General features: G+C 35.3%; 8 protein-coding genes across 10 annotated transcripts; 5 read left to right on the plus strand and 3 right to left on the minus strand.

Annotated features, from left to right (window-relative positions):
* The first annotated feature begins 15 nt into the window (after nt 1–15).
* Nucleotides 16–2,254, plus strand: LOC139815543 (uncharacterized). The gene is made up of 5 exons (XM_071782522.1): nt 16–755; nt 1,098–1,333; nt 1,478–1,541; nt 1,719–1,897; nt 1,972–2,254. Exons 1-5 carry the CDS (start codon nt 675–677, stop codon nt 2,105–2,107), a joined length of 696 nt encoding a protein of 231 aa, XP_071638623.1. The 5' UTR covers nt 16–674; the 3' UTR covers nt 2,108–2,254.
* A 458-nt stretch (nt 2,255–2,712) lies between these two features.
* On the plus strand, nt 2,713–7,964 carry Cse1 (chromosome segregation 1). The gene is made up of 16 exons (XM_071784091.1): nt 2,713–2,921; nt 3,008–3,153; nt 3,233–3,571; nt 3,663–3,770; nt 3,869–3,961; nt 4,047–4,214; nt 4,301–4,430; nt 4,494–4,657; nt 4,727–4,916; nt 5,104–5,302; nt 5,373–5,633; nt 5,776–5,867; nt 5,950–6,253; nt 6,367–6,534; nt 6,619–6,929; nt 7,271–7,964. The coding sequence occupies exons 1-16, from the start codon at nt 2,837–2,839 to the stop codon at nt 7,414–7,416; spliced, it is 2,904 nt and encodes a 967-aa protein (XP_071640192.1). The 5' UTR covers nt 2,713–2,836; the 3' UTR covers nt 7,417–7,964.
* Nucleotides 7,965–8,782: 818 nt separating this feature from the next.
* On the minus strand, nt 8,783–12,906 carry LOC139816531 (syntenin-1). Of its 2 annotated transcripts, none has more exons than XM_071784121.1 (8): nt 12,657–12,906; nt 10,932–11,005; nt 10,579–10,785; nt 10,289–10,402; nt 9,903–10,138; nt 9,658–9,811; nt 9,432–9,541; nt 8,783–9,246 (listed from the first exon to the last, which is right to left on the minus strand). In XM_071784121.1, exons 2-8 carry the CDS (start codon nt 10,980–10,982, stop codon nt 9,192–9,194), a joined length of 927 nt encoding a protein of 308 aa, XP_071640222.1. In that variant the 5' UTR covers nt 10,983–11,005; nt 12,657–12,906; the 3' UTR covers nt 8,783–9,191. The 2 variants fall into 2 exon arrangements, with proteins under 2 accessions (XP_071640222.1, XP_071640221.1); XM_071784120.1 differs by having other exon boundaries at nt 12,733–12,868.
* A 274-nt stretch (nt 12,907–13,180) lies between these two features.
* On the plus strand, nt 13,181–16,608 carry Pgant35a (polypeptide N-acetylgalactosaminyltransferase 35A). The gene is made up of 7 exons (XM_071784099.1): nt 13,181–13,386; nt 13,502–13,838; nt 13,935–14,616; nt 14,719–14,836; nt 14,925–15,413; nt 15,514–15,645; nt 15,884–16,608. Exons 2-7 carry the CDS (start codon nt 13,502–13,504, stop codon nt 16,043–16,045), a joined length of 1,920 nt encoding a protein of 639 aa, XP_071640200.1. The 5' UTR covers nt 13,181–13,386; the 3' UTR covers nt 16,046–16,608.
* A 107-nt stretch (nt 16,609–16,715) lies between these two features.
* On the plus strand, nt 16,716–18,891 carry LOC139816530 (transcriptional adapter 1). Its single transcript, XM_071784119.1, has 6 exons — nt 16,716–16,875; nt 16,988–17,024; nt 17,098–17,304; nt 17,391–17,740; nt 17,807–17,966; nt 18,055–18,891. The coding sequence occupies exons 1-6, from the start codon at nt 16,805–16,807 to the stop codon at nt 18,181–18,183; spliced, it is 954 nt and encodes a 317-aa protein (XP_071640220.1). The 5' UTR covers nt 16,716–16,804; the 3' UTR covers nt 18,184–18,891.
* Nucleotides 18,449–20,800, minus strand: Carmine (AP-3 complex subunit carmine). The gene is made up of 9 exons (XM_071784113.1): nt 20,567–20,800; nt 20,211–20,395; nt 19,892–20,126; nt 19,635–19,794; nt 19,454–19,567; nt 19,187–19,366; nt 18,920–19,078; nt 18,792–18,842; nt 18,449–18,696 (listed from the first exon to the last, which is right to left on the minus strand). Exons 1-9 carry the CDS (start codon nt 20,599–20,601, stop codon nt 18,562–18,564), a joined length of 1,254 nt encoding a protein of 417 aa, XP_071640214.1. The 5' UTR covers nt 20,602–20,800; the 3' UTR covers nt 18,449–18,561.
* Nucleotides 20,801–21,034: 234 nt separating this feature from the next.
* Fws (four way stop) lies at nt 21,035–25,343 on the plus strand. Its single transcript, XM_071784095.1, has 14 exons — nt 21,035–21,181; nt 21,274–21,369; nt 21,438–21,562; nt 21,639–21,858; nt 21,950–22,092; nt 22,202–22,468; nt 22,558–22,678; nt 22,747–22,864; nt 22,937–23,077; nt 23,153–23,536; nt 23,632–23,757; nt 23,837–23,945; nt 24,022–24,243; nt 24,358–25,343. Exons 1-14 carry the CDS (start codon nt 21,142–21,144, stop codon nt 24,550–24,552), a joined length of 2,307 nt encoding a protein of 768 aa, XP_071640196.1. The 5' UTR covers nt 21,035–21,141; the 3' UTR covers nt 24,553–25,343.
* Nucleotides 24,389–27,136, minus strand: LOC139816521 (uncharacterized). Of its 2 annotated transcripts, XM_071784106.1 has the most exons (10): nt 27,001–27,136; nt 26,734–26,908; nt 26,372–26,506; nt 26,179–26,299; nt 25,952–26,057; nt 25,751–25,885; nt 25,335–25,681; nt 25,022–25,244; nt 24,854–24,946; nt 24,389–24,527 (listed from the first exon to the last, which is right to left on the minus strand). In XM_071784106.1, exons 1-10 carry the CDS (start codon nt 27,091–27,093, stop codon nt 24,492–24,494), a joined length of 1,464 nt encoding a protein of 487 aa, XP_071640207.1. In that variant the 5' UTR covers nt 27,094–27,136; the 3' UTR covers nt 24,389–24,491. The 2 variants fall into 2 exon arrangements, with proteins under 2 accessions (XP_071640207.1, XP_071640206.1); XM_071784105.1 differs by lacking the exon at nt 24,389–24,527 and having other exon boundaries at nt 24,660–24,946.
* Nucleotides 27,137–27,351: the final 215 nt, after the last annotated feature.

Here is a 27,351-nt window from a genome sequence, read left to right on the forward strand (position 1 = left end):
TCAGAAATGATCACCTCCGTTGCATGGCTAATCCCTTGCGCTCGTGTATAACTTGAGCCCAAATAATGCATCTGAATGTATCGGCCAACTCGTAATACATTTTGTTTTTTATCTGTTCTTTCTGTGTAAAATATAAGAAAAAATAGACATATATTACTTTTAGATTTTGCAAGACGTTGTCGCGAATTTTATATCGATCGATATGTCTCCTAATTGCATTATTTTATGGCAAATGCGAGGGTCAACTCGCGTTAAAAATTGATTCACTCCATGCCTCGCGACTCGCGGAAGTCGCGAATCACCTGCGCCACTATTGGTCAATTTTGAAAAGATCGATATGCCTGATCCTCTCATCGACATCGACATCGACATCTCTCCGTGTGTCTACGTTCGGATAAACGCTGCTGCTTAGAATATCACAAAACGTGATTAATGATCATTAAGACGTCATTTCCCTTGCGTGAGAACGAATAAAACGTTCTTCCTCGAGCACACGGCGGCCAGGCGGCTAACTTAACGTTTTGTCTCGTACGAGTTTTGTTTCGTACAAGACCGAGCGATATACGTGCGTTATAAATATCGAGGAAATTTTGTCAAACGACTGTCCGCCGCGGCGTCCGGCCGGGCCGCGTAGCCATTTGAAATATATTCTTGATTTAATAGACATATTTGAGATGGAGAAATCCGCGTACAGCCAGACGAATCCCGAGGAGGTGGAAAACCCGGGATCCGAGATTAATTCTTACATCAAACAGGTGAAACGCACGTACAGACGGCATACATACATACAACACAGACACGCATGAAACAATGAACGACGATATCGATAGCGGTAACTCGAATCATTGAAAAGCTATTTGCGGCAGATCGTAACAATAACGGTTTACGATCACCGAGATAAAATGCACGATGGAAAGCTGCAAAGTAGTCATACTCCTCACACAACCAACACACACACGCACGCACGCACACATTTCATTATATTTTATATATTATTATTATATACAGATTACATAATATATAATATATATTTTCGTATAATATATATGTATGTATTTTTATGCGTAATGAATGCTGAAGAAAGATCGACATTTTAGTTTATGACGTTAAGAAAATCGATCGAAAAGTCTAACAAAGAGATACAGTACTGGAGGAATCAAAAGTCAAAGTTGCTCGAGAGTAACTGCAACATCAAAACGAATTTTGACAAGCTGTCGCAACAAGTATCCGATATCGAGGAAAATATATTGGAGAACACGAAGATCCACGTTTCGAAGAAGCAGGAGCTGAGGGATTTGCAAAGTGCGAGAACGAATATGTCGCACAAACAATGGTACAACTTGACAATTATCGTCAGATATTAATTGTCAAATTTTGAAGTTTATCATTAAACAGAAAATTTACGGTATCGAAAAATATATATGAAAATTTTCCGCGGCGAAAATTACTTTAAACACGTATATCTTAATTATTTCAGGAATGACTGTTTGTCAGGAATAGAAAGCTACGCGAATGACTTTTCTCAGTGGATAACGAATTACGTACGATTTTTAGCGATTTTTATGAATTTTGACATTTATACTGTTACGAAATTCAAATCAGCTCGCGCGTTCGCGATAAATATAAATATTTTCTCTTCTTTTCTCTCTCTCTCTCTCTTTCTCTCTGATTATTCGTTAAAAGTTATAAGTAATGCAAAATTTTTTGTATTTTTCAAGTCCGGACACGTTTTGATGAAGGAGATTGAGAGCCATGACAAGGAATGCAGAAAGGTTGGCGAAGAACTTGCGATTTTAAAGCGAGAATTGGAGGCTATGATAGAAGAATGCGACTTAAATTATATTGAAGCTAACGTGGACGACAACGATCTCTCAATAAATATAATATCCGACGTCAAGTATAAGAATTAAAGATACTCGTGTAAAATTTATTCGCGTGAACGTGTTAAATACATGACGTTTTTTTATGCAGATCAAACAACAACAATCTAGTGAAAAAGATCAGATTGGAGAAGGACACGTTAAACAAGATACAGAACAAAATAAAGCAAAGCAAAATCGTTATTCTTAACAAATCTAAGACGAAGGAAAAAACTAATGTGTTCTAATATATATGATATGATTTGTTTCTACCTTTATATCGATAAAAAGAGATTTCAACAGTTTTAAAAAATATAAATAACACACACACACACACACATACACATAATTCATAAATACCGCGTTTTTTATTTTAAATGTTGAGTGGTTTTTAAGTATAATTTAATAAGTTGATATCAATGTATGATATTGATACATAATATTAATTGTAAGAAATCTGCTAATTGTATAATTGAATACAAAAATATATAAATACATAATATTTCTTCGAATCATTCAAGTGTAATAATTTTCTAAATTCAAGAGCGTTCGCTTCAAGAAACATTATCCGATTGGACCGCGCCGCGCAAACTAACACCGCTCCTTCCTTTCACAAATACCCCGCAGTAATCCCAATAAGAATGAATAAAACGTAGCCAACGCGTAGGTAAAGTCTAAACGCCGCGTGGCACTCGCACGCGAGTCACGATGTTATCTATTGAAAAGCAGCCGTTATCGCATTCCCGCCAATTCTGCTGAGCGCCACGAGCGCCAGCCGACAGCCAATAAGAAACGTTGATTGGAATTCGTGTGACCTGTCGCAACACAGACTGAACAGACCAACGGAAAGCCGGTTGTTACTTGTTACATGCGATAATATGCGGCGTAGCTTTTCGATACCTTTGCTGATGCCGCCGCGTTGTATCTCCTGAAAGAAAGGTTAACTGAGTAAAGGAATCGTTTTCCTGATCGCCGAAATGGAGCTCACCGACGACAATTTGGTAACGTTGAGCGAATATCTGAAACACACTCTCAGCCCAGACGTGAATGTCAGACGTCCAGGTTGGTATAACCTGCAAATTCATCATTTTTGTGATATTTTAAACGTTGTACGCCTGTCGTACGTTAATATCCGATTTATATTTTAGCCGAGAAGTTTCTGGAGTCGGTGGAAGTCAATCAGAATTATCCTTTACTACTACTTCATTTGGTGGACAAGTCTGAGATTAACATCACGATTAGGATTGCCGGCGCAGTTGCATTTAAGAATTATGTTAAGCGCAATTGGAAAGTGGTTGGTTTTATATTTATCTGTTTATTTTAATGCCTTTATATCTCGTATGTTAGTTTACTATTGCAAAATGTTATTTCAGGAGGAGGATTCAGTGGATCGTATACATGCCCAAGACAGAGACGCCGTCAAGAAACTAATCGTTAATCTGATGTTACATTCACCAGATTCGATACAAAAGCAGTTGTCCGATGCAGTATCTATCATTGGAAAATATGACTTTCCGAATAAGTGGCCAGAATTGATTGATCAGATGGTAGACAAGTTCAACACTGGCGATTTCCATGTGATCAATGGAGTCCTACACACGGCGCATTCCTTATTTAAGAGATATAGATACGAATTTAAAAGCGAGAGCCTATGGACAGAAATAAAATTTGTATTAGATAAGTTTGCCAAGCCTTTAACAGATCTGTTTTTAGTAAGTATCTATATTTTATTAAGTTGCCTTGCATGCATTAAAAATGCATGTATTTTCAAAGATAGATATTTTTAAATAAGATATTTTGCAGGCTACAATGAATTTAACGCAAGTACATGCTAATAATATGGAAGCCTTGAAGGTTATATATAATTCCCTAGTTATTTTGTGTAAAGTTTTCTACTCTCTTAACTTCCAAGTAAGTATTTATATGTATACGTGTATATATATTTATATATTTATAAAAAGTATAAGTAGGGGAATTTATTTCTACAAATTATATTATTTTATTAACAGGATCTACCAGAATTCTTCGAAGATAATATGGAAGCGTGGATGAGAAACTTTCATACTTTGTTACACGTTGATGTTCCTTCCTTGCAAACTACGGTACGTTATATTTCCAAAAAATATATATTAATATGTTTAAACGGATAGAAATGAAATAATCTTTTAATTCGAAATCTATTTAAAGGACGAGGAAGAAGCAGGTGTAATAGAGCAATTAAAGTCACAAGTATGTGATAATGTTGGCCTATATGCTCTAAAGTATGACGAGGAATTCCAGCCTTACCTACCCCTATTTGTTACAGCGGTGTGGAATTTACTCACATCTACAGGACAAAATTCCAAATACGATGCTGTGAGTAAAAGTTTAATATTGTTCCGTCAGAAATTGTTTTGGAAAAAAATGCAAAAGCACACCTGCATAATGATGTGTTATTACAGCTAGTATCAAATGCATTGCAATTCTTAGCCACGGTAGCTGATCGGGCGCAATATAGACATTTGTTCGAAGATCCAACAACTCTTAGCAATATCTGTGAAAAAGTCATTATTCCTAACATGGAATTTAGAGGTAATTGTACCGATATAAATATGATGAATATTCGCATTCTATTAAATTCTTAAAATTTTGCAGCGACGGACAATGAGTTGTTCATCGATAATCCTGAGGAATATATCAGACGAGATATCGAAGGCAGCGATGTAGATACCAGGAGGCGTGCTGCATGTGATTTGGTCAAAGTATTGTCTAAATACTTTGAAGGGAAGATTATGGACATCTTTGGATCATATATACAGGTAAATATAATAGAGAAGATATTGATAGCGATGTTCAACTAATTTACATTTTAAACGTCATAAAATTAGGTGATGCTGAACAAGTATGCCGACGATCCGTCGAAACATTGGCGCAGTAAAGATGCTGCTATTTATCTCGTTACTAGTAGCGCGAGTAAAGCACAAACGCAGAGACACGGGGTTACTCAAAGTAGCGAGCTTGTCTCTATACCGCAATTTGCTGCGCAACATATCGAACCTGAGTTAGCAAAACCAGACGGTATATTGAATGCATATGTTCTGAAAGAGTAATAATTTAATTTAATCGAGCTTTAATTGCCAAGCGCTTAGGGCTGATTTTATTCTATTTTGTTTCTTATTCAAAATCTAACTGCACGTGAATATAGTTGATAGTACAATTTACTGTAATAAATAAAAAGTTACAATATGATAATAACAAATTTCAGTAAATGAGTTCCCAGTACTTAAAGCGGACGGAATAAAATTTGTAATGACATTCAGATCGATATTACCTCATGAGATGGTAATAAGAAGTTTGCCGCAATTAATAAGACATCTAAGTGCGAGCAGTATTGTCGTACACAGTTACGCTGCTTGCGCGATCGAAAAGATATTCGCAATGAGGGGTGCCGATAATTTGTCCATGTAAGAGATAAAAGTGATATCTAATTGTTAATTTATATAACTAAACACAGAAAATTTTAAAATTTTGTAGAGTCAAAGGGGTCGATATAGCGCCATTAGCAGCGGATTTATTGAAAGGACTTTTTGCATGTATGAGCATTCCGGGTTCCGAAGAGAACGAATATGTTATGAGAGCTATCATGAGGAGTTTCGCTATTTTGCAAGAAGCTGTGGTGCCCTTCTTGGCCGATTTACTTCCGAAACTTACCGAAAAACTCATGATCGTATCCCGGAATCCAAGTCGACCAAACTTTAATCATTATCTCTTCGAAACTTTAAGTTTATCTATCAAGTAAGCACCTGTCATTAACGTGCAATAACTTTATCTGTATTGTTTAGGCAATAAAATGCTTTGATAATTTTTTTCTCTCTTACTTTTATCTGACATTTTATGATCTGCATTTTTCCAAATAAAACTTGCATTTTTTTTCCAGAATTGTTTGCAAAACAAATCCCGAAGCAACGTCATCTTTTGAACAAGCATTGTTTCCCATCTTTCAAGGAATTTTGCAACAGGACATACCAGGTAAATTATTATATTTATAATCGCATATGTTACACATTGTAATTGCATGCCAATATCATATTTATGTTCTTTTTTTTTCCAGAGTTTATCCCTTATGTTTTCCAAATTCTCGCATTGCTTTTGGAGCTACGGCCCACTCAAGATGTACCGGAGCCATACATGGCTCTGTTCCCGTGCTTATTATCACCTGTACTATTTGAACGTCAAGCCAATATCCATCCTTTGATTCGTTTGTTACAAGCATTCATTAGTCACGGCTCGCATCAGATTGTAGCGCAGGATAAGACGAGTGCGCTATTAGGAGTATTCCAAAAGCTAATTGCATCGAAAGCGAATGATCATGAAGGATTTTTACTAATACAAAGCATTATTGAACACTTTGAACCGTAAGAATACTCGTGAAACATTTTCTATTAGTTTTTTTTTTTTATACCTGTTATTTGCATTTCATATTTTTGACAAGTAATATATCAATTATAACGTTAGTATAACATTGCAGGAACATTTTGGAACCGTATATGAAACAAATTTTCGTGCTTTTCTTTCAAAGGCTTTCGACATCGAAGACAACGAAGTTTGTGAAAGGTCTAATAGTATTTTTTGCATATTACATTATTAGATACTCATCGTCGGGGTTGATTGCGATTATCGACCAAATACAGCCGCAGTAAGTTTTATTATAAGTACACATAAAGACATTTCGTATCTTTTACAAGTATAAGAAATTACGACAAATGTTTTTTATATTTAGAATGTTTGGAATGGTGATGGAACGCGTGTTCATAACCGACCTGCAAAAAATATCAGGCGAGGTCGAGCGAAAAGTGGTGGCTGTCGGAGTTTCGAACTTGCTGATTGATTGTCCCGCAATGCTTGAAGCTCCATACAATTCGTATTATCCTCGCTTATTAGCTACATTGGTCGAGTTCTTTGAACTACCGCAAGATCAAAGCTTGCTACCGGAGGACGATGCATTTCCGGAACTCGATGACGCAGTCGGCTACCAAGTTGGTTACAGTCAACTCATCTGCGCAAGAAATCCTCGGAAAGATCCATTGCAAAGTATGTAAATATTCCTTTATAATTAATTTGTCTTGTGACTTTTCTGAATATTTAAAAGTAAACAGAATACGGATTCCCGAAATGAGTTACCATTGATCTTCTCACACTGATTTATTCACAACATTCAATTTTCCAATCAATCTCTTAAAATCGGCATACATTGGATCACGATCGATAAATCTCCCAAATTGATTGCTCTCGTATGGAGCCACGCGTCACCCTACTTTTTTTAACAATTAGTATACTTTTAGACATATCAAACTTTTCTAGAAAACAGCGTTAACATATCCAAGTAAGAATTCTTGTATTTAATGTATAAAACTTTGTTATATGTTGGACAGATATTGGTGATATTCGTTTGCATTTGGCGCAAGGCCTTGGAAGATTATCGCCAGGACATTTGCCAGGATTGTTGGGCCAGATACCCGAAGCAAACGCGAATCACTTGAGAAATTATCTCCAAACTGCTGGTATTACTGTTGCATAATACGAGCTAGATGTTCGAAACAGACTGAAAATCCATTTGATAGCTCGAAAAATGAACAATATTGAACTTAACAAATTGTAATTAAAGAAGAATCTTTTTTATACGGTAATTGTACAACTCGTGAAATACATTATCGTATTCTACTTATAATTTACAATATTGTAGAAAATATTTGTCATTTTTTACACCATAACTTTGACATTTATATATATTACAAAAAAAAAACTGGAAAGATAAAAAGAAAATACGTATGTCTACATAATTGTATTTATAATTTTGATGCGCACAAGCTAAAAAGGAATGATTTAGATAAGACTACGTTTACACGCCTGATTTACGCCGAAGTTATAACTATTGACGTTAAATGTCGTGTTACTCTCAGGTTTATAAAATATCCGTTTCTTTTTTTTTTCTTAAATCATTTATTTAATCGATTCGATACATAGCTAATATACTTTCTATGATATTTACATGTAAAATAATATTGGCACTAGTGTAAATTGCTTCTCAAATGTTTTTGAAATGCATATCCATTTATTGTTGAATAACTTATCCTAGTTCTCTTTTATTATTTTTTTTAATGTAAGAACATTCATCTATTTAAATCTAATATCTTTCTATCATTGAATATTTATATTATTGAAAAGGAATTAATCAATAGTTTCACAGGATAGTGAAGTTGCATTGATAAAATATTTTACAAATTATGATTGAAAAAGTAAAACGTCAATCTACTTTTCTAAAACAATCGAGAAAAGATTTATGTTGAAGATCTACATCAATTATCTTTGATTAAAATATCATTAACAAAGAAAATATCGAAGAGTACGTGGGGAAGATTACCTCATATTTTATTATTTTTTCTTGAATATTGTTTTTTATATTTTATCATATTTCTACCGACGTGACAAATATATATGATAGACAGGATATCGCAAATAAATAATACTAAATTATATAATATAAAATGGGTAATTTATCATAGAAGATACTTGAGAGGTAATAAAAAAATAGTTAACGTTTGCCTAGTGACTATAATATAACCGCTACTTTTCACAATATTTTTTAACATACGTAGAAGTGGCTTGTTAGAGTGAAAATATGTTACGTGCAAGGTTTTATAAAGCAAAAAAATGTTATATTCGAATTTAAAAAAGTTATTTTATATTATAAATTTGTAATTTAAACGACAATTATAGCTCGAAATTATAGTCAATGAATTTTCGTCATTTTAGTCAAACAAATTAAAAAATGAAAAAAGATAAGATTTTCATTAATTAGAAAAAAGTAATGTAAAAATAACGACATGTTATTAATGACTCTGCTTTAAATAACGATGTGGATTTAAAAAATTTGTGCAATAGAGGACGTAATAGTATCATTTTATAGTGCAAGCATAATTGTTCACGCTATTAGAATAAATGTAATTAGAAACTTTCTCCTTGCGTCTGGAGTTGAATATTTAAATCTGCATAGTTTTCGCAAGTTTAGACGTGCATCTGTATAAAAAAATAATCTCTGATAAATATCTTTTCGTAATTTTTAGCCAATTAGTGTCGAAATACACATGACACGTAATATAGGCTGTTTTTAAACGGGTATCACATATACGCTTGCTATGGAAATATGATTGGCATCTTGTAAATGTGCTTATACAGTGTACGATATGTAGCGTACTCGTTACTTTTTTGTAATGAAGCTACGGAGAGTAATGCACATGCCCATTGGCACAGTTGGCTGTATGGCAATATATGAAACTGGCAATTGATTTCCATTTAAAGATCCAGCGCGGAGTGATCCATCAAACTCTTCAACAAGCTACTGGACATTCTGTGAGGAAAGAAGCATTACGTTAGTAATATAATTTATACAATTAACAAAAAATTACTTCATTTATTTATTACTTCTATATTAGTTTAACTTTTTTTTATGTCACCGAGTCTACGGAAATTTTTTAAATAATATGAATGTCTAACAAGGCATTACATTTGCGTTTTACATAACAAAATACATACTTTTTTATCATGTGATCGTAAATGTACGATGGAATTATCGTTACGGTGATGATGTCTCCACCTTTTTCAATCTCCGTTGTAATATCTTTATCCTTCATCCCAACTACATTCTGTAAAATTTATCGATTTATCTAATAATTTTATTATTTATTATTTATTCTATTTCATTTCATTATCTATTCTATTGAATACTAAATAGAATATATGGACGCTGTGTCATGCAAACCTTTCCGTTAATCTCGAGTATTTGATGATCGGTTAAAAGTCCGTTTCGCGTGGCCGACGAATCTTTCACTAGAGCAATTATTTTTCCGTTCTTAAATTGAAATCCGATGTACCCCATACTATCCTTGTGCATTGTTACAGTACGCTCGAGTGGTCTGTAATGATAAAATCGACATTCCGTTCCTTAATTAAGCAGTAGTAAACGTAATGTTTTTATAGACGAAAAGAAATAGCGAATTCTCTGACCTATCACGCACGATTACTTTGATCCCATTGACATCCGCATTACGGAGGAGTTTGTGCACTTGATCCATTGAATATCCAGCAACGCACACGTCATTGATGCTTAAAATTTGGTCACCGAAACGTAGTCCGGCCATTGCCGCTGGAGAATTTTGACTCACAAGGCAAACAAAGACTCCATTGTTTATCGAGTGTACTCTAACACCAACCTTTCCATCACCGTCTTTACAAAGCATCAACTATAAAAAAAAAAAAAAGAAAACCGATTAAGTATAGCATTAAAGAGTTATAATTCTTCACGAAAGATATGCATATAATCATGGACTTTAAGAATATTTTGCTAGATACAAAATGGCGTGATCGAAATCGATTTAGCAACCACGTATTACCTCTCTGATACCATTTGTTACATGAGCTTTCTGCAAAGCCACGGATTGTCCTGACAAAGGAGCGATCATCCCTGCTAATGGGCTACATGTTACGTTTGTCGAAGTAAGAGCTACCTAAAATCATAATGTCAATTTCTATATATTCCCACGTTTACTACAATAATTTAAAATCTTTTCAAATAGGCTTCTTTTTCTATAAAACCAGTAGGGATGAATTTAACGGTATAATCTTTTTTACGGTATAATTAAAAATCAGGCTGTATTATTCGTTCGATATAACGTTGACATACATCATTCGCATTTTGACGCGTAGCGAGCGCATATTCAGGCATATTTTGCGCAATGGTCTCTTCGTTCAGCTCGAGACCCATGTAATCTCCTAAGGACGGATACAGCATACCGGGTGCAGAAGGGATGTAAGTCGGCGCCGAAGGAGCCGTGAGATCGGCTTGTATCGGTATCGGAGCAACATATTGTGATTCGGCTTGTATTTGAGCCTGCAACGTTATTTCAATTGACACAATTCATTATTTATATAGAATATAAATCTATCTGTAAATAATAAAACAAGAGACATTATTCTGCAAATATAATGTAAATTTTGCACTCAATATACATGTTATGAATCCCTCGTGGAGCTTACCTTCATCATATGATCTACTTTCATATCTTCTAGCGTAGGATAAAGAGACATTTTGATTTTTTTACGAGTATTACCTGTAATAAAATATAGACATATTAACTCTTTTTTCTTCGAAGATTTTTATTTTTATTTGCTTTTATTTTTATTTGCCGTTTATTGGCTCCTTTCTCATTTCAAGATTTTTAAGATTTTATTTTTACTTGCTCTTGTGTTATAAGAAAGTCTTGTTATAACAATATCACGCCAAAATTTTCCTTTATAATATTTATTTTTACACTCTATTGATCGTATGACATAAGTAGTCGCGCGGGATCAATATGAGTCGAAGTGGTTTTTCCATTCATTGCGACTGGAATATTTTATATATGCGTTCTTTGCAAGTTAAATTTCCATACATATTGTACTCTGTTACCTCAAACGTCAAAGATACTCCGGATAGGATGGGATAACGGAAGAATTTTTACCAGGCTCGCATTGACTAGGAATTAATCAAGGATTAAAGGGATTTCAGCAGACGAAAAGAATATTTAATTAATACGTTCAATAAACATTTAGTATAGGTATTTTTACAGTAATTTACCGCTTAATCTAATCTAATCGAATTTAAAACAAACGTCGGTTAGTCCAGCATTTAATTACGGAAAACAAAATCATTTGTTAAGTATATAATTCAAACAAAAGTTTGTAAGTATTTACATAGTTCAGAAACATGTACTCGTGCAAAAACTCACAATCATGCAAATAACATTTTACATTTCCGCATATGAAGCATGAAAGTGCAAGAGAACGTTGTTTGTATCACAAATAGCTTCAGGGATAGTCACACGCAAGAGTTTATCATTCCTAATGTATGAGTCATACATTCTTTTCACTCTACTTAACATATTGACATTCGTATAATATATAATTAAACAGGATAGTATTTCATAAAACTAAAATAGAATACATCAAGTCCCGACGAGTTACTCGCTTATCTTTAACTCTTTTTCTTTTTTTCGTTACTCCCTTATCTTTAACTCTTTTTCTTTTTTTCTGCATGCTTTGTGACGCTCTATGAGGTATTACGTGTTGCCTGTACTAATGTACGAGTACGTAAGGAAGAAAATGGGACAGATTTGAAATGGCAAGGAAGAAGAGCATATAGGAAAGATTATAAATGTTAAATATGTAAGACACTAAAGCTTTTCTTTAATGCATAAATATTTGAAACTTTTACATATATTATTTTATTACTATATGCAGGGAAAATCCTAAATTTTGCAATAGACAGAGCCCTTCGGCTTCTGTCTCATATCTCATTGCCCAGGAAGGCTTGTTTCAATAAATACGAACATTTTAAATCACTTCCACGTCATATTGTCTGAGCTGTGTTGCATCATACTGCGTACGTACATCAGAAAGATAATAGCACGATATCTTAGAGCAAATATGAAGATTGTGTCTTACTAAGAACAAAGGATAAGTGTTTATTTCATTTTTGTACGCAAAGTAAATACTAGATTAATACTGTCTAAAGTCTAAAGTATGTTTTAAAGCATTTACACTCCTTTTGGGTGCTTCCAAGTACATTAAGGGCACAGTGCACAGCGTTGTACATTTAAGTTATAATTAGCGATAATAGGGCAAGCTGTGTGTGCGTCTACTCGCGGCTCGATGATTAATGACATGGAAGATCGCATACCGATATTATGACGAATATATTAGTCGGATAAAAACGTGTCTTACCAAGGGATATAGAGATGTCAGTCAAAAGTGCAATGTTAGTACGCTGAACCACGTCAATACAAATAAAATTGCTAACGCAAGTCGTCGGGATCCCTGGCAGTTTTTCTTGTCGCAAACTATCACAATTAACCAGAATAAACAGGTCGCTGGTCGAATCCGTTGTGCACGGAGCGGACAATCGCCTCTGCAATCCGCATGTATTGACATTGACAATTGACACTATTGACGGCCGTGACGGGAACAGCAAGACAAGTGCCTCTAGTAGACGCGGTTGACAATTAAATTAATATGGCGTCGTTGCGTCTAAATTTGAATTGCTATTTCTAAGCAATCTCCCTTCCCCTCTTTACTAGTCTACGAGACAACTTAATGTATTTGTGTTACGAAACGTCAGGATAATAATAAATAATAAAATTAGAATTATGTTATAAGCTAAACTAGGCTGAAATTTCAGGTTGAATAATGACTATTGAATACCTTCCGTGGTCTATGGTCTATGTATTGTTATGTCAATGTCCTCGGCCGCCCCCACGTGCCCAACCCCACGTGATCAATATTGTAAAGATGGCGACGTACTTGCGCTTTGCGCCCCGGCCCGGCTGTCAATCTGTCAATAGTAGTAGGGTCAATTAAAGATCGCTACCTGACTACCTGCCTTTAGAGAGATGCGCGCGTTCTAAGAAAATTATTTAAATATATTTCAAGCGCGCAGTTGAGTTATAAGCGTGAGGTGAGTACGGTTATACTCGTCAGTCGTCGTACAGACGAGAAATCTTAATCTCGGCCAATTTCTTTGAGAATAGAAAACACTAGTTGGTCCCTTGACCCTTGATTTTCTCTGACAGATGATATCAACGCGATACGTATCGTTCCTGTCGGGAATAGTGATAGCCTCTCTAACATGGGCGTTCAGTTTGTATCTTTACTCAAGGCTGTCGGAAAATGCTATCACTGCCAGTCCTACGATATTGGTGCCTGGGATTGGCGTTTCCACGCGTGGCGAAAGGATCGACAAGGAGATGATGCTACGCGACAATGTTGTCGTTGCGCGCAATGAGAAGCAAATCTTGGTTGGTAAGGAAGCCTACAACTTCAAGGGCAATCAAAATCTCAGGAACAACGATCTGCTCTTTCGGCAACTGCAGCCTGCACCGGTAAAACCTGCAGTCACTTTGGATCAAGGTATCACCAGTCTTAATACTCCAGATCTCTCTCTCTCTCTCTCTCATAATTAAATTGTCAAACTTGAGAAAGTAACTGAACAAAATATTTTAATAGGTTTAGATGAATTGGGCATGGTAAAAAATTTGGAGGATCAACGAAAGAGAGACGAGGGTTATAAGAATTATGCCTTTAACGTTCTGATATCGGACAATCTCGGTGTGCGAAGAAATATACCGGACACGAGACACAAATTGTGCGGAGCGCAAAAATATCCTACCACGTTGCCAAATGCCAGTATAATCATCTGTTTTTACAACGAACATTATACGACCCTGTTGCGATCCTTGCATACCGTGCTCGAGAGAACGCCAGCGACGCTTCTGCATGAAATTATCTTGGTCAACGATTATAGCGACAGCGATACGTTGCACGAAAAGATAAAAGTATATATTAAAAACAATTTCAATGACGGAATACGCGTGTTCAAGACCGAGAGAAGGGAAGGTTTGATCAGAGCGCGGGTGTTTGGAGCTAGGAAAGCGACCGGCAAAGTTTTGATCTTTTTGGACAGTCACATAGAAGTAAACGAAATGTGGATAGAGCCACTTCTCTCAAGGATCGCTTACTCGAGAAATATCGTACCGATGCCCGTGATCGATATTATAAATGCAGATACGTTTCAGTACACTGGGAGTCCCTTAGTGAGAGGTGGCTTTAATTGGGGTCTCCATTTTAAATGGGACACGTTACCACTTGGAACATTAAAATATGACGACGATTTTGTAAAGCCCATCAAGTAAGACATCACGTAATTTCTTTATAAGAAAATATATTTATAATTTTTATATATATAATCACAGACTTTTTGTATAAATAAATACTTTTTATTAATAAACAGATCGCCGACTATGGCCGGAGGATTGTTCGCTATTGATAGAGAATATTTTACAAAAATGGGAGAATACGATGTCGGTATGGACGTTTGGGGTGGAGAGAATCTTGAAATATCATTTCGAGTAAATATTTTGTATTTTCTTTTATACTTATTTTGCCATATATGTATCGCAAAACAATGTTATTAATTTTTTTTTCTTTTTCTTTTAGATATGGATGTGTGGCGGGAGTATCGAGCTTATTCCCTGTTCGCGAGTAGGTCATGTATTTAGAAAACGACGGCCGTACGGTTCGGACGACCCGCATGACACCATGTTAAAGAATTCTTTGCGAGTCGCGCACGTGTGGATGGATGAATACAAAGATTACTTTCTGAAAAACGCTAAAACGATTGATTATGGCGATATCTCAGAACGATTAGCGTTGCGCCAGAGATTAAAGTGCAAAACATTCGGCTGGTACTTGAAGGTGGTTTATCCTGAATTAACATTGCCAGATGATACGGAAAGGCGACTGAAGGATAAATGGGCCAAGCTTGATCAAAGACCGATGCAACCTTGGCATTCGAGGAAGAGGAATTATACCGATCAGTATCAAATCAGACTTTCAAATACCGCGCTCTGTATCCAGAGTGAAAAGGATATTAAGACTAAAGGCTCGAAACTTATTTTAATGCCTTGTTTAAGAATTAAATCACAGGTATAGATTATTATTATCAAATGAGAAAAGGAAGATATGAATTTTGTTATTTTTCAAATTTACGTATATATAAATCACATCACAATCATTACTCTTGCAGATGTGGTATGAGACCGATAAAAATGAACTGGTACTTGGTCAGATGCTTTGCATGGAAGGAGCCGAGAAGATTCCAAAACTTGGAAAGTGTCATGAGATGGGAGGAAGCCAAGATTGGCGTCATAAGCGCGTTGTAAGATTTCTTGATGCAGCAGTTCTTGAACGCTTGCGTTACGAATCCTAAACTTGTAGAAAATGTTTTTTTTTTACAACAATCGTTATTAGATATACAGATTTTTTTTTTTTTTTTTTTTTTACAAGTGCAAGTGCTTATCGGTTTAATAAATAGCAATTAGATATTAAATATTAGATATTATAATAGCAATGGAAGTTTATCAACACTGAGATTATTAAATGCTTTATTGTTATAGAATGGCACACCCATCTACAACATGGCAACAGGAACCTGTTTAGGAGCGATGCGCGATGTAAGAAACAGTCTGCTTATCATGGATTTATGTACGAGATCGAATACTTCATTGATAACGTGGGATCTCATTCGGTCAAAAGCTCCATCCAAGGAAATCAGATGACATAGGAAGAAAAGTCGTAAAAATAGAAAAAAGAATTCCGAAGACTGGCTTGGAAGAAAATGGTAGCTTCTTTGATAAATTGTATATACTCGAAAAATGATTGCAATTAGAAGTAGGATATCTCACATGCGTCGAACTTTAAAGTAATTTTGCCCAATACAGAAGAGAGAGAGAGAGAGAGAGAGAGAGAGAGAGAGAGAGAGAGAGAGAGAAAGAGAGAGAGACATTAATTAAGTAGAGTTCTAAAACAGTTGAAAGTATCGTAATTGTATAGGAAAAACTATTGTAAAGGATTAAATTTATTGGATATATGTAGGTATATACAAATATTAACAACTTTTTTCACTTTATATAATGGTAAATATAAGTTTCCTATTTACATTTGATAAAGATTCTGTGTAACGTTTAAGTTATAACAATATGCTCTCTGTATTATATTTTTGCATATTATTGTAAGAAAACAGTCTATTGACAAATGCGCAGAGATTTCTAGCAAAACTATTATTTATAAAATTTGTATATAATTTTTACATTAAAAATAAAATTAAATTTTTCTAAACCAACTATTTATGATTTTCTATTTTTTAATCCCATGTTTTTTTATACGCGTTTTTTATTTATTTAAACTGCTAACAGGCTATAATTCCGATTTGATTCTGTAATTATATTTTATAACCAAACTTAAGTCTATCCTAACCTAATTTCTCGACTTCAAAACGCTTGTACGCAGTGACGAGAAATCAAAGAAAAATCGCAGAAATGACTAGTTCAAAGGATTTAAATTTGGCTAGGAAGACTCTCGTGGCATCACTCGGCGAAAACGCAAAATTGTAAGTTTTTCTATTTTAAAGAACGAGACGTGTATACATGGAATGTTAATATATGAAGGACACACTTAACCTATAAAACTGTGGTTTATAATTTCATTTTTATGATTAATAGATATTTCGAGAAGATGAAGCTGTGGTTCCAAATGAAGGTATAATTTTGCAATTAGCTTTGTCAGATATATATATATTTCGCATATTATACATATACACGTATTGTTTTAGACTACAAAAGAAGAATTTGATTCTGAGGCTCGTAATCTCATGACAGATGATCAAGTTCACTTGCATAACGAGTTCCTGCTGTGTCTCTTTAATAAAGTTCGCGGATTAGCCGCCGTTACGCCAACCAAGGTAGATAGGGATAAAGTTTCAAAAGAGAGAAGACTAAGGCTGAAACGCAAATACAAGACTGATAAATCAAACTTTGAGGTTTGTAAATGTGTGTTATATATTATAATATCGCAACATCAATAATATATAAAAATACTATCATTTATATTGTTTCTTTATAACAGCCAGCGGACATGTATGTAGAGGTATTGGGTCAAGCCTCATCGCCGGTCGGAGACGAACCTATAGGCGCTAATCGCTCTAGCGCCCAAGAACTTGTATTGCCAGATCGCACTTTTGTATTAGCTCGATTAATGCTCGCGGCATGGGAAAATAATATGGACGGAGCTGAAGAGAATACCGCGCATATTGTTATAGCGGCAACGCAAATTTTCTTGAAAAATATACTTACTGCAATTTTCACACGTAGAAAAGGATACGCTGTTCGAGAGGGCTCTTTTATTTATAATATAGGAGAACCAGTACCTAGCTCGTGGAAAAGAAATTCCATGTACATAAATCCATTCACGTCCGGGTAAGTTGCAAGCGCTAATTTTGATGTTATATACTTGTTTAATATTGGATCCATTTTTAAATACAGACCGACAGAAGTGATAGAACCTTATGGCCAAATCCCTGCGTCGAAATCAAGCTTTGAACAAGCCGAACAAGCTACTGCTTTTTCATACGCTTGTTCCACGCAAACCACTCGTCTACCGTTAAAACCAGTAAGCACGGCTGATTTGCAGTATGCATTAAAGGTAATAATAAAAAAAAGTCTGTTCCTCTGCTCATCACGTTTCACATGTCAAGATCATATATTTTAACTGGTTTTATTTTCCCAAATAGATTTATAAAAATCTTGTTAGCAATCACACCATATACGCTACAAATATGGAGCGATTATACACATATGCCACTCATCCAACGTGGGAAGATTTGGAGGCAAAAAAGTTATTATGTCAACCGTCAATATAAAGGATTTTCGATATGGTCCTAGTATTATGTATGCTTTATTCTTCTTTGACAACGTTTAATTTTCTTATAGCAGAATTATTATTGAAACTGTTTAAATTATCCTTCCTCACATCACGATCTCGTAGCATATATGGTATAGAACAGATGTTTGGTTCTCAATTACTTTAAATCGTTTAAAGGTTTATTCAACATAATTCTGTATTAATGTACATACATTATTTTTTTACATAGTAAATTAAGTAACAAACTAAGCTGTAAGCTATACTTTTAATGTCATGTAAATTCACCACGTTTAATTTGTTGATATAACAATGTAATAGAATACATATCACATAATCTACTGTAACGTAAAAAGAATAATTTATAATTTTAGTATATTTACATTCTTATTTGAAATTTGCCAGCTTTAGTGATATATTTGACACCTTTGAATGGCTTATACTTTTCGCCATACATATCTAACCGATTCACCTTCAGTCCGGATACCGCTAATTGATTGATCGTAAAATGCACCTGAAAACAAGGTATCAACGTGTCAATCTCATTTGATAAAGAATTAAAGATTTATTAAGATTTATTGTATTAAAATGTGGCATTATCATACGTACATTAATGGCAGGATTTGATTCAGTAACAGCCGTTGAATTTTGTATTGTAATCTGAAATATAAAATCTTGTAATGCACAATCATTATTTATAGATATACAATTTTCTACAAGCTTTATAATTATCCTACCGATCCTCTTAGATTTGGCAGCTTTGAAACGTCGATTCTTCCAATATCCCATAGCAATATCTTGCTGACGGGATCAAACGAATATTTTCCTTGGTTTGGAGTTAAAGTGCAATTCAAAACTATCTTTGGCATTGGAATTTCTAAAGTCACATTTTCAACCTATAATTATAACATTAATAATAATTAGTAATAATAATTGTAATGATGATAACTTACAATTAATGTATGTCATATCCATACATATATCCATAAAAAAAGATAACTTACTGTTCTACCAATAGTTTGTTTTGGTCCAACAGTTATGTCTAACCTACCACCTCCTGGTTCTTTTAGACTAATATTATGTCTTACGTATATAGGAATTGCCACAATGCTTTGCGATCCTATGTGATACGAAAGGAGGCGAAAGTTACCATCGGGCGGAATAAAAGAAAGTATCCTCTCCGACTAAAACAAGGCATACATATATATATATATATAAACTTAATAATTAATTTTCACAAATATATAACGTTACATTATTCGCGTATATACCTCCCATCTTTTGAATCGAACGCAAGGATGGAAGCTCACGTCGTCGAACAGTCTTGGATTCATAAACGAAAGGGTAAGATCTGGCATACCGCTTAGTTTTATACAACAGTCAACCTAAAAAATTAATTATATGTTAATATGTTATATAATTAATATTTATGTGGGACGCTATAGAACATACGTAGCCCTGAATTTCTGCAAACACTGTCGCTCCAGTTCGATCAATAATCGCATCTACTTCTTCGACGACATCAAAATAAGCTTCATTGTTGGTATACTTTACTCCAGTTCGTCTCCAAGGAACATTAGATAGTTGTCCACTTGGCAAGATTGCGCTAACGCTATATAAATAAATTTACAAAAAATATAAAATAATCTTGTATTGATGTAAACGTTTAACATAAATGCTTGTACATCTTGTGATTGAGATGTACTTACTTGGATTTGCCTGTAACAGTATTCGCTATAGTGCGTAAAATATTGGGTGGTTTGATCAACTCCTTCAATATATTGGATTCTGTCGCCAGAGGAAAACCATTGTCCAACATCTCGTCCAGCAATTCGTATACCACCACATAGTTTTCTTTTATAATAGTTTCTGTGCATTCGCTGAAATAATCTTCAAAGGTATCCACTACCCTGTGTAAGAATTCGATGACGAATAATGGTGGAACTGGAAAAAAGCAAAGAATATTTATATTAATACTCTATATACAAATCTTATAATAAATGGCATTGCTTATCAAGTTAAGATTACCCTCTGTCATGCACACTGCCACAAAAAACATATTACAGCGATATATGCTAATAAGATAATGATGCGGAGTAGCTATCACCGGCGGTGTGTCCTCCGGAGACAAGACTCTTCGCTGCTGATCAAAGAAATAGTCACAAAGCGAACGTGCGACTGCACTCTTCCAATGTTTCTCCATGAAAACATCTCTGTGTGCATACAAAACGAAATAGAATAACACATGTCGCGTAACAAATATAAAAATAGTTTAGCAGCATTGACAGAAAATATTTACTCCACATGGGAAATGCTAATTCACAATTTGTCAAGTAATCTGTCAAACTTGCAGTTTACTTTGTCCTACGTGCTTTGACACTTACCCCGAAGAATTTATAATAAAGAGACTATTTATCATGTTTATGAATAACAAATATGTTTGAGGCTGGAAATTTTTAATTACGGAAATGTGATTAATTTCAACGTTAATACACAAAATCAGAAATGTTTCATGTAAATATATGTAACAATATGCTGATAATACACAGGCTTGGCTTGGAAGATGAAAATGTTTCCTTTTCGACGCGTTTCGAAACGCACCAACGCACCTAACCTAAAGTAATCAGTAATGTAAAAAAATGGCCACGTGCAGCTCTTGGGGATTGGGGAGCGTCCCGTTTGACGTCACGCGTTGCGATTGACCACAGCCACTCACAGCCTCCGATGCCTAGAGTTTTTCCACTGGACCAGCCAATCAGATACTTTTATTTTGAATCAATCAATTGACGAAGTGGTCAATTGAGTCCCTAGTCCACTGCATGACTGAACTGTTGCAAAATAAACGTGGCCAATGAGAACCTTTTTGTATGTGTGTCATACATACTACACTCCGCATCCGCATACACGTGCGTGCGGTGCATGTGTCACTCTGTTTTGATTCTGACGGACTTATCGAAAAATGAGCGAAATATCAAGTTGGGAAGATATTGAAAACGATAGTAAGTTGGAAAACTTGTATCTGTCAAATAAGAATTTATCTCTATATGAATATCTGCTATTGTATAGCTAACAAAATATACATCAATTTCAGAGTTCTTTAAACAGCTGTTGGATGTTGATTTCAAAAAGACAGATGTTGTTGAGCCATTGTTGTCGGTGGCTCAACAATTAAACAAATTAGGACAAGGTAAAGTTTACATAGCGCTTTATTTAAATTGCTTTGAAATACTGAAACGGTAAACGCTGCTTCTATAGCTATCGAGGTGCTGAATGCCGAGCTGCAAAGGCAAGTACTTGCGAATCACGAAGATTTACTATCTCAAGCAACATGGGTGGAGAAATTAGAAGGAGTGCTTTTTATAATGCAGTCTCATATACAAGTGAGCAAGGAAACGTTAATATCAATATCAATTTAAATTTAAAAAGCAACACGAAATATAATAATGTTTGTTTCAGAGCCTCTTGTCGGCAGTGGAGCGATTGCGTGGCAAGATTATCGATCCATTTAATAGAATTGAAATGCAAACGATTGTACTAGCACGGCTTCACGAAACCTCCGATCTTTTAAGAAGAGTCTCTAGGATGCAACATTTGTCGAAACGTTTAAATTCTCAAATGAGTAGCATTACTCAAGGGCCAGATATCGTTAAAGCTGCTAATAGTCTTCACGAGCTTGGTATACATATAATTTTCTATTGTTTTCTTCGTTTCATCATTTAATCTTACGTGTACCAATATGTTACATTATGAAATTTATATATATACAGAACAATTAATGGCAGACACGGATCTTAACGGCCTAGATGTAATCGCAGATGACCAGCAGGCTGTAAAGACTCAGAGAGCTACGGTACAAAGAATAGCCACTCATACGTTAACGCAAGGTTTACAGACGATGGACAGAACGAAGGTGTCATATACAGCTAATAATGTTTTTAATCTGAATCTACAAACGAAATATAATTAACTTTTATTTCATTATAATTATAATAGTTACACTAATGTATATATATGGACAGGTGAGCACGGCTGTGCAGGTCTTTCAAAACTTGGGAATAATAGGCGGCGCCGTAGACACAACTATAGACTCTACCCTGGCTGAAATAGAAAGAATTTCCACAGAATCGTTAGATGTATCTTTGGTGACGAATCAGGACTTTGGGAAACGCGGAGCGCCGGGCAGAGCTACGATTCCGTCGCCTGGATCGTCCGGGAATTTACGCACGAGAATTTGGGAAAATCTCGAACGTCTTTTCCAAGATACTTTATATACGCACTGTCTGCAAGTAAATTGACAACGTTTTGCTCAATATGCATTTTACTCAATATAAAATTTTAATTCAGCCATTTTCATACAATGCTATTTTATATTCAGATTGAATTGCTGCAAAGAGTATTATTGGAACACCATATGCAAGGGTTTCACGATTTGTCCGAGAAATTTTGGGACAAGGTAAACGCTCTTCTTGCAAAAGTCTTGATTGAACGTGCTCAAGGTAAACTATAAATATATATTAAATACCGAATTTAATTCAAAGAAAGTATCAATTCAATGATCTTACAGGATCGTCATTTGTAAAACAAGCCCTAGAAGGAGAGTATCCAAAATTTTTAAGAATATTTTTAGATTTGAGTAAACGCTTAAAAGAGAGATCTCACAGTATTGGGATTTATGGTATCGAGTAAGTATATGTCATATAAATTGAAATAACCATATATGAAATTTTATATTAATATATATTTTTAATATATAGGCGTAATGTTTTATTACCATTCGAAAATGCATATTTATCGCGCTCGGTATCTCGTCTTCTGGATCCAGTTCACAATATGTTTTCTGGAGAAGGTTTGCCGACACACGACGAGATTGACAGTCTCATACGTATGATTACAAAGTAAGTCTGACATGTTTCCTACATATGTCTCATTCATTGAAGAAAATTTATAACAGAAATATATTCCGCGTCTAGTGAACTAAGCGTATCACTGGTGGACGATGGACTCTCGACCGTGGTGTCACGTAATGTGGGAAAAGCAATAAGACTGTTCTGCTTAAAATGCGAGCAAAGTGTGGTGACCGGTGGCGAGGCCAGCCAAGTAATCGATTCCCCGACTACTGGTCAGCAGACAAACGTCACGCTCGGCAATCTTCTCCATTATCTTTCTAGCCAGACAAATCGAGTAATAGCTAATCTGGCGGGGGGTTTACCCTCCGAAGGGAGCGTTGTCATTACCACGGCGCTCAAGGAAACAGACGAATTAACGAAGAACTTGCTCGCGCCGTTGTTAACTTCTATTAGCGATGCAATCGAAAGTATTATTTTAACAATGCACGATGATCCCGAATTTAGAGAGTAAGTCCTTATTATATAAGTCTCACGTTTTATTCTTATTTTTATCTACCGATCTGATCTCATCGCATAACATTGATATTTTGATTACGTATTAGCACAAGCAGCCCTTTGGGAAAGGAAATCGGTTGTTCTCTTTACATGCGTGAATTACAAGGCTTTATTTTACGATCCGTGAATACATTTTTACTACCGTACAAAAATCAAGTGGTTGTAGCTGAAAGGTAAGTTACACTCTACTTTTGTTTCTCTTTGTCCGTCGGTCATCGGTAACAAATTATTAAAATGTTAATATCATTGAAGTTGTAAAGCTGTCGCGTCGAGATGCATCGAGTTATTTGTGCGTCATGCTTGCTTGCTGAGACCTCTGACTGATTTTGGAAAAGCGAAACTTTTGGTAGATTTCGCTCAGGTATGTCGCTTTTACGTAAAGACAGACGTATCGAGTAGTCAGTAGATGCATGTGAGATACAGATTGAAAGTTTTAGATGGAAATAGCTGTGACGCCGTTATGCCGTGGTGGCCAGATGGGTCTGCTTGAGCAACAGCAATACAGAACTTTGCGAGCGCTAAAAACTTTACTTCCCCTCAATCCTGAGGAAATGGTAGACAAAATTCTAGAAGGGCAGGGAGAGAGTAGCGTATCGCCGTCCCTTATTCTCCTGCATCTGTTTTCTGGCGCGCCGCCTGAATTAGCGTCACCGCATCAGGTGAAATAGATTTCTTAAATAAAAATTTATTTCGTAGAGTTAGAAGAGAGTTGGAAAAGAGACGATTACATTTAATTTTAAAAAAATTTTATAAATTTTATATGCATCACACAGAGCGCTGGATGGTCTGTAGGCCGATTATCTCAGTGGATGGACAGCCATCCGAACGAAAGAGACAGATTAGCGCTGTGCAGTGGACCATTGGAACGTTATCAGTTAACAATCCGTCAACAAAATCTTCCATCGTTTCACCCTCTCTTTCCACTGATGATGAAATTAGCTAACTTGAGAGAACACTCAAGTCAATAAAATGTGTATTGCATATAAATATAATATAAAAAATTGTATATTTCTAATATAAACATATTTTTCCAAATGTATACGAACTAGAAGAGTTAAATTTTACGTTGTAATCATATATATATATATATATATATATATATATATATATATATTATAAGCTCATTTGTTCTATGAAACAATGCAACATCTAAATTTATTCGAAAAAATATGATAAATTCGTTGGAAAACGAAGCACCGAGGATATCCTAATGTTATACATATTCCATAATCTTTGAATATACATTCTTTTGCATAAGTATAGCCCTACCATTAATGTAATGCTTATTGTTATAGTCCAACCAGATTTACTCTTGGGATTAATCCAAGTTGCTGGTACACCGATATTATTTTCCTTATCGATCTGCAATGTAAATATGATGAGTATTGAACAGTGATAAACGTGTATTACTTAAATTTTATATTAGCTCTGTAATACCTCTTGAGCTAATTTTTTAACTTTTATTATCTCATTCTTTAAGAGTTTTAAAGTTTTTTGCGTTTTTCTCAGTTCTTCTTCATATTCCGTTCTTTTCACAGGCGACAAAACGATATTTTCGCTCGCAGCTTTCAGCAAATTATTTTTGATATATTGGAAACTAGAAGCTATCACGCCAATCTGCTTTTTCGCATTTGTTAATGATATCACACCGTTGTAAATTCTGCAACCATGTATATGTACATAATTATCGATATTAATCATTTTGTCTCAAATATCCTATGAAAATAATATAAAGAAATATAAAACATACGTATATGAATCCGTTTTCTTAATATTGCCAAAACTATCTATACGCCACTTTTTGCTGTGAAATTTGTCAAGACTTCCTAGGAATTGTTCTCTATGAACAGTAATATCAATTCCTAAGCGACAAAGATCATCTTCTGTCAACTGCAAAAAAGTTTTAATATCCATTCCTTGAAATAAAATCCCATATTTTTCCAAGCCCATTCCACATAGCATCACTGATATATCATAATCTAAAGCTTCCTTTTCTCTAGGATATAAATTTGGAAATAAATCTCTCCAAGTTATCACTTCGGATATCTTGCAACAAGTTATCACTTCTTCTTCATCTTTGTCCAATAGAGCGGATACCTAAACGGCGGGACAAATATTTTAGAATTAAAATAAAAAGTTTAATGATGAAGCACAGATGTAAATTACCTCGGTGAATCCTTTTGTATCCGCGATATCCTTGGCAGATAAATTGTATATGTCTGTCAGTGAAGTATTTGCATTATGGGCCAAAAGAATTCTGATAATATCAGGCTTATTAGCTGCAGCAGCATAGATCAATGCCTATAATCGAATCGAGAATTTATATAGGAAAAACTTCGGACGTGTCTAATGGCGCTAAAAACTTACAGTTTTTCCATCGCTGTCACTTGCATCAATGTTTTGTACGTATTTTACAAGCTCGATGACGACGTCCGCGTCCTGCGACATACATGCGTACATTAGAGCTGTTTCCCTGCAAAACGTGTGAATGTTAATGCTTATTAAACCAAGGCAGTAATAGTAATAATAATTTTAATATCAGACATTAGTTTCTAGAGATTTCTTATCTATATAGTATTACGTTTACATTTTACCTTCGCTTATTTGTAACATTTGCATCAGCTTTTGCTTGTATCAGAAGTTCAAGGCATTTTAAAGATTTTTTTGTCGTTCCCTTCGTGGAATTACACAGTGCCATGAGAGGTGTGAATCCATCTGTACACGTCGGTGATTACAGAAATCTTATGCTAAACTCAAAAGAATGAATACAATAACATCGATCCATACCTTTATGCTTATTCGGGTTTGCACCGTGTAACAAGAGATACTCTACTATTTCTGGTTCCACCGATGAAGTCGCATATAACAATAGAGTCCATCCAGTATGCAGGAACTTATTGACATCATGCTCTACATCATGTTCTACATAAAAAACATTTGATATAATAATCTCTATTTGGTAATATGTATTTAACATCAAAGAGAGGGAGAGAAAGAGAGAGAGAGAGAGAGAAAAAGATGTCGATATCACTTCACAATCCACGAGTGTTTAAATAATGTATAAGATTACGCTAATTGCGTAAAGGAGAGGAAAATACGTTGAATCAAGAATCTGATTGATATGAGAACAGCGACGTAATGACGCTTACGTTGGAAATATTCCTGTATCACTCCTAAATGTCCCATTGTACACGCTTTTACAAGGCGATCTTCATAGACACGTTCCTCATTGTATACCTCGAAATCGATGCCCTTCGTCTCCTCTTTCGTCGAGTCCTTTCTTGGAGTATAACTCTCTGTGTGGGCTTTCTCGGCGGGCTCTTTCTGTAAGGGGAACGAGGTGAGAAAGGTACGGGGCTGTTTATAGTTGAACAAAAATTGTATATGTATCTCTGCATTGACTGCATTAACCGTACCTCCTCTTGAGGAAAGAAGACATCGTCGTCATCGTCATCGTCATCGTCGTCATCAGACATACCAGCGGGCATCAAACACTTGTACTTCGACATCGTTACGACGCGACGATCGAGAAGATAGAAAAGAAAACTTGTGTCAATTCTCTCGAAAGAGTCGAAAGTGAGATTAGTGAATGGCAGCTGGTAGCTGGCAGCGAAAAAGACGGAAAAAACGCCGGGGGATTGGCGGCAACCACGGCAACCGGCTACGCGAGACCTACGCCTGTCGCCTGCTGTCGCCTTGTCGCCTACGCGTGCGCTGTGCCTGTGCCGGCTGTGTGTTTACTGTTTACGTTTACGCCGTTTACCTAA

Source organism: Temnothorax longispinosus, chromosome 7 (genome assembly GCF_030848805.1).
Source record: "Temnothorax longispinosus isolate EJ_2023e chromosome 7, Tlon_JGU_v1, whole genome shotgun sequence".
Taxonomy (NCBI): Eukaryota; Metazoa; Arthropoda; class Insecta; order Hymenoptera; family Formicidae; genus Temnothorax; species Temnothorax longispinosus.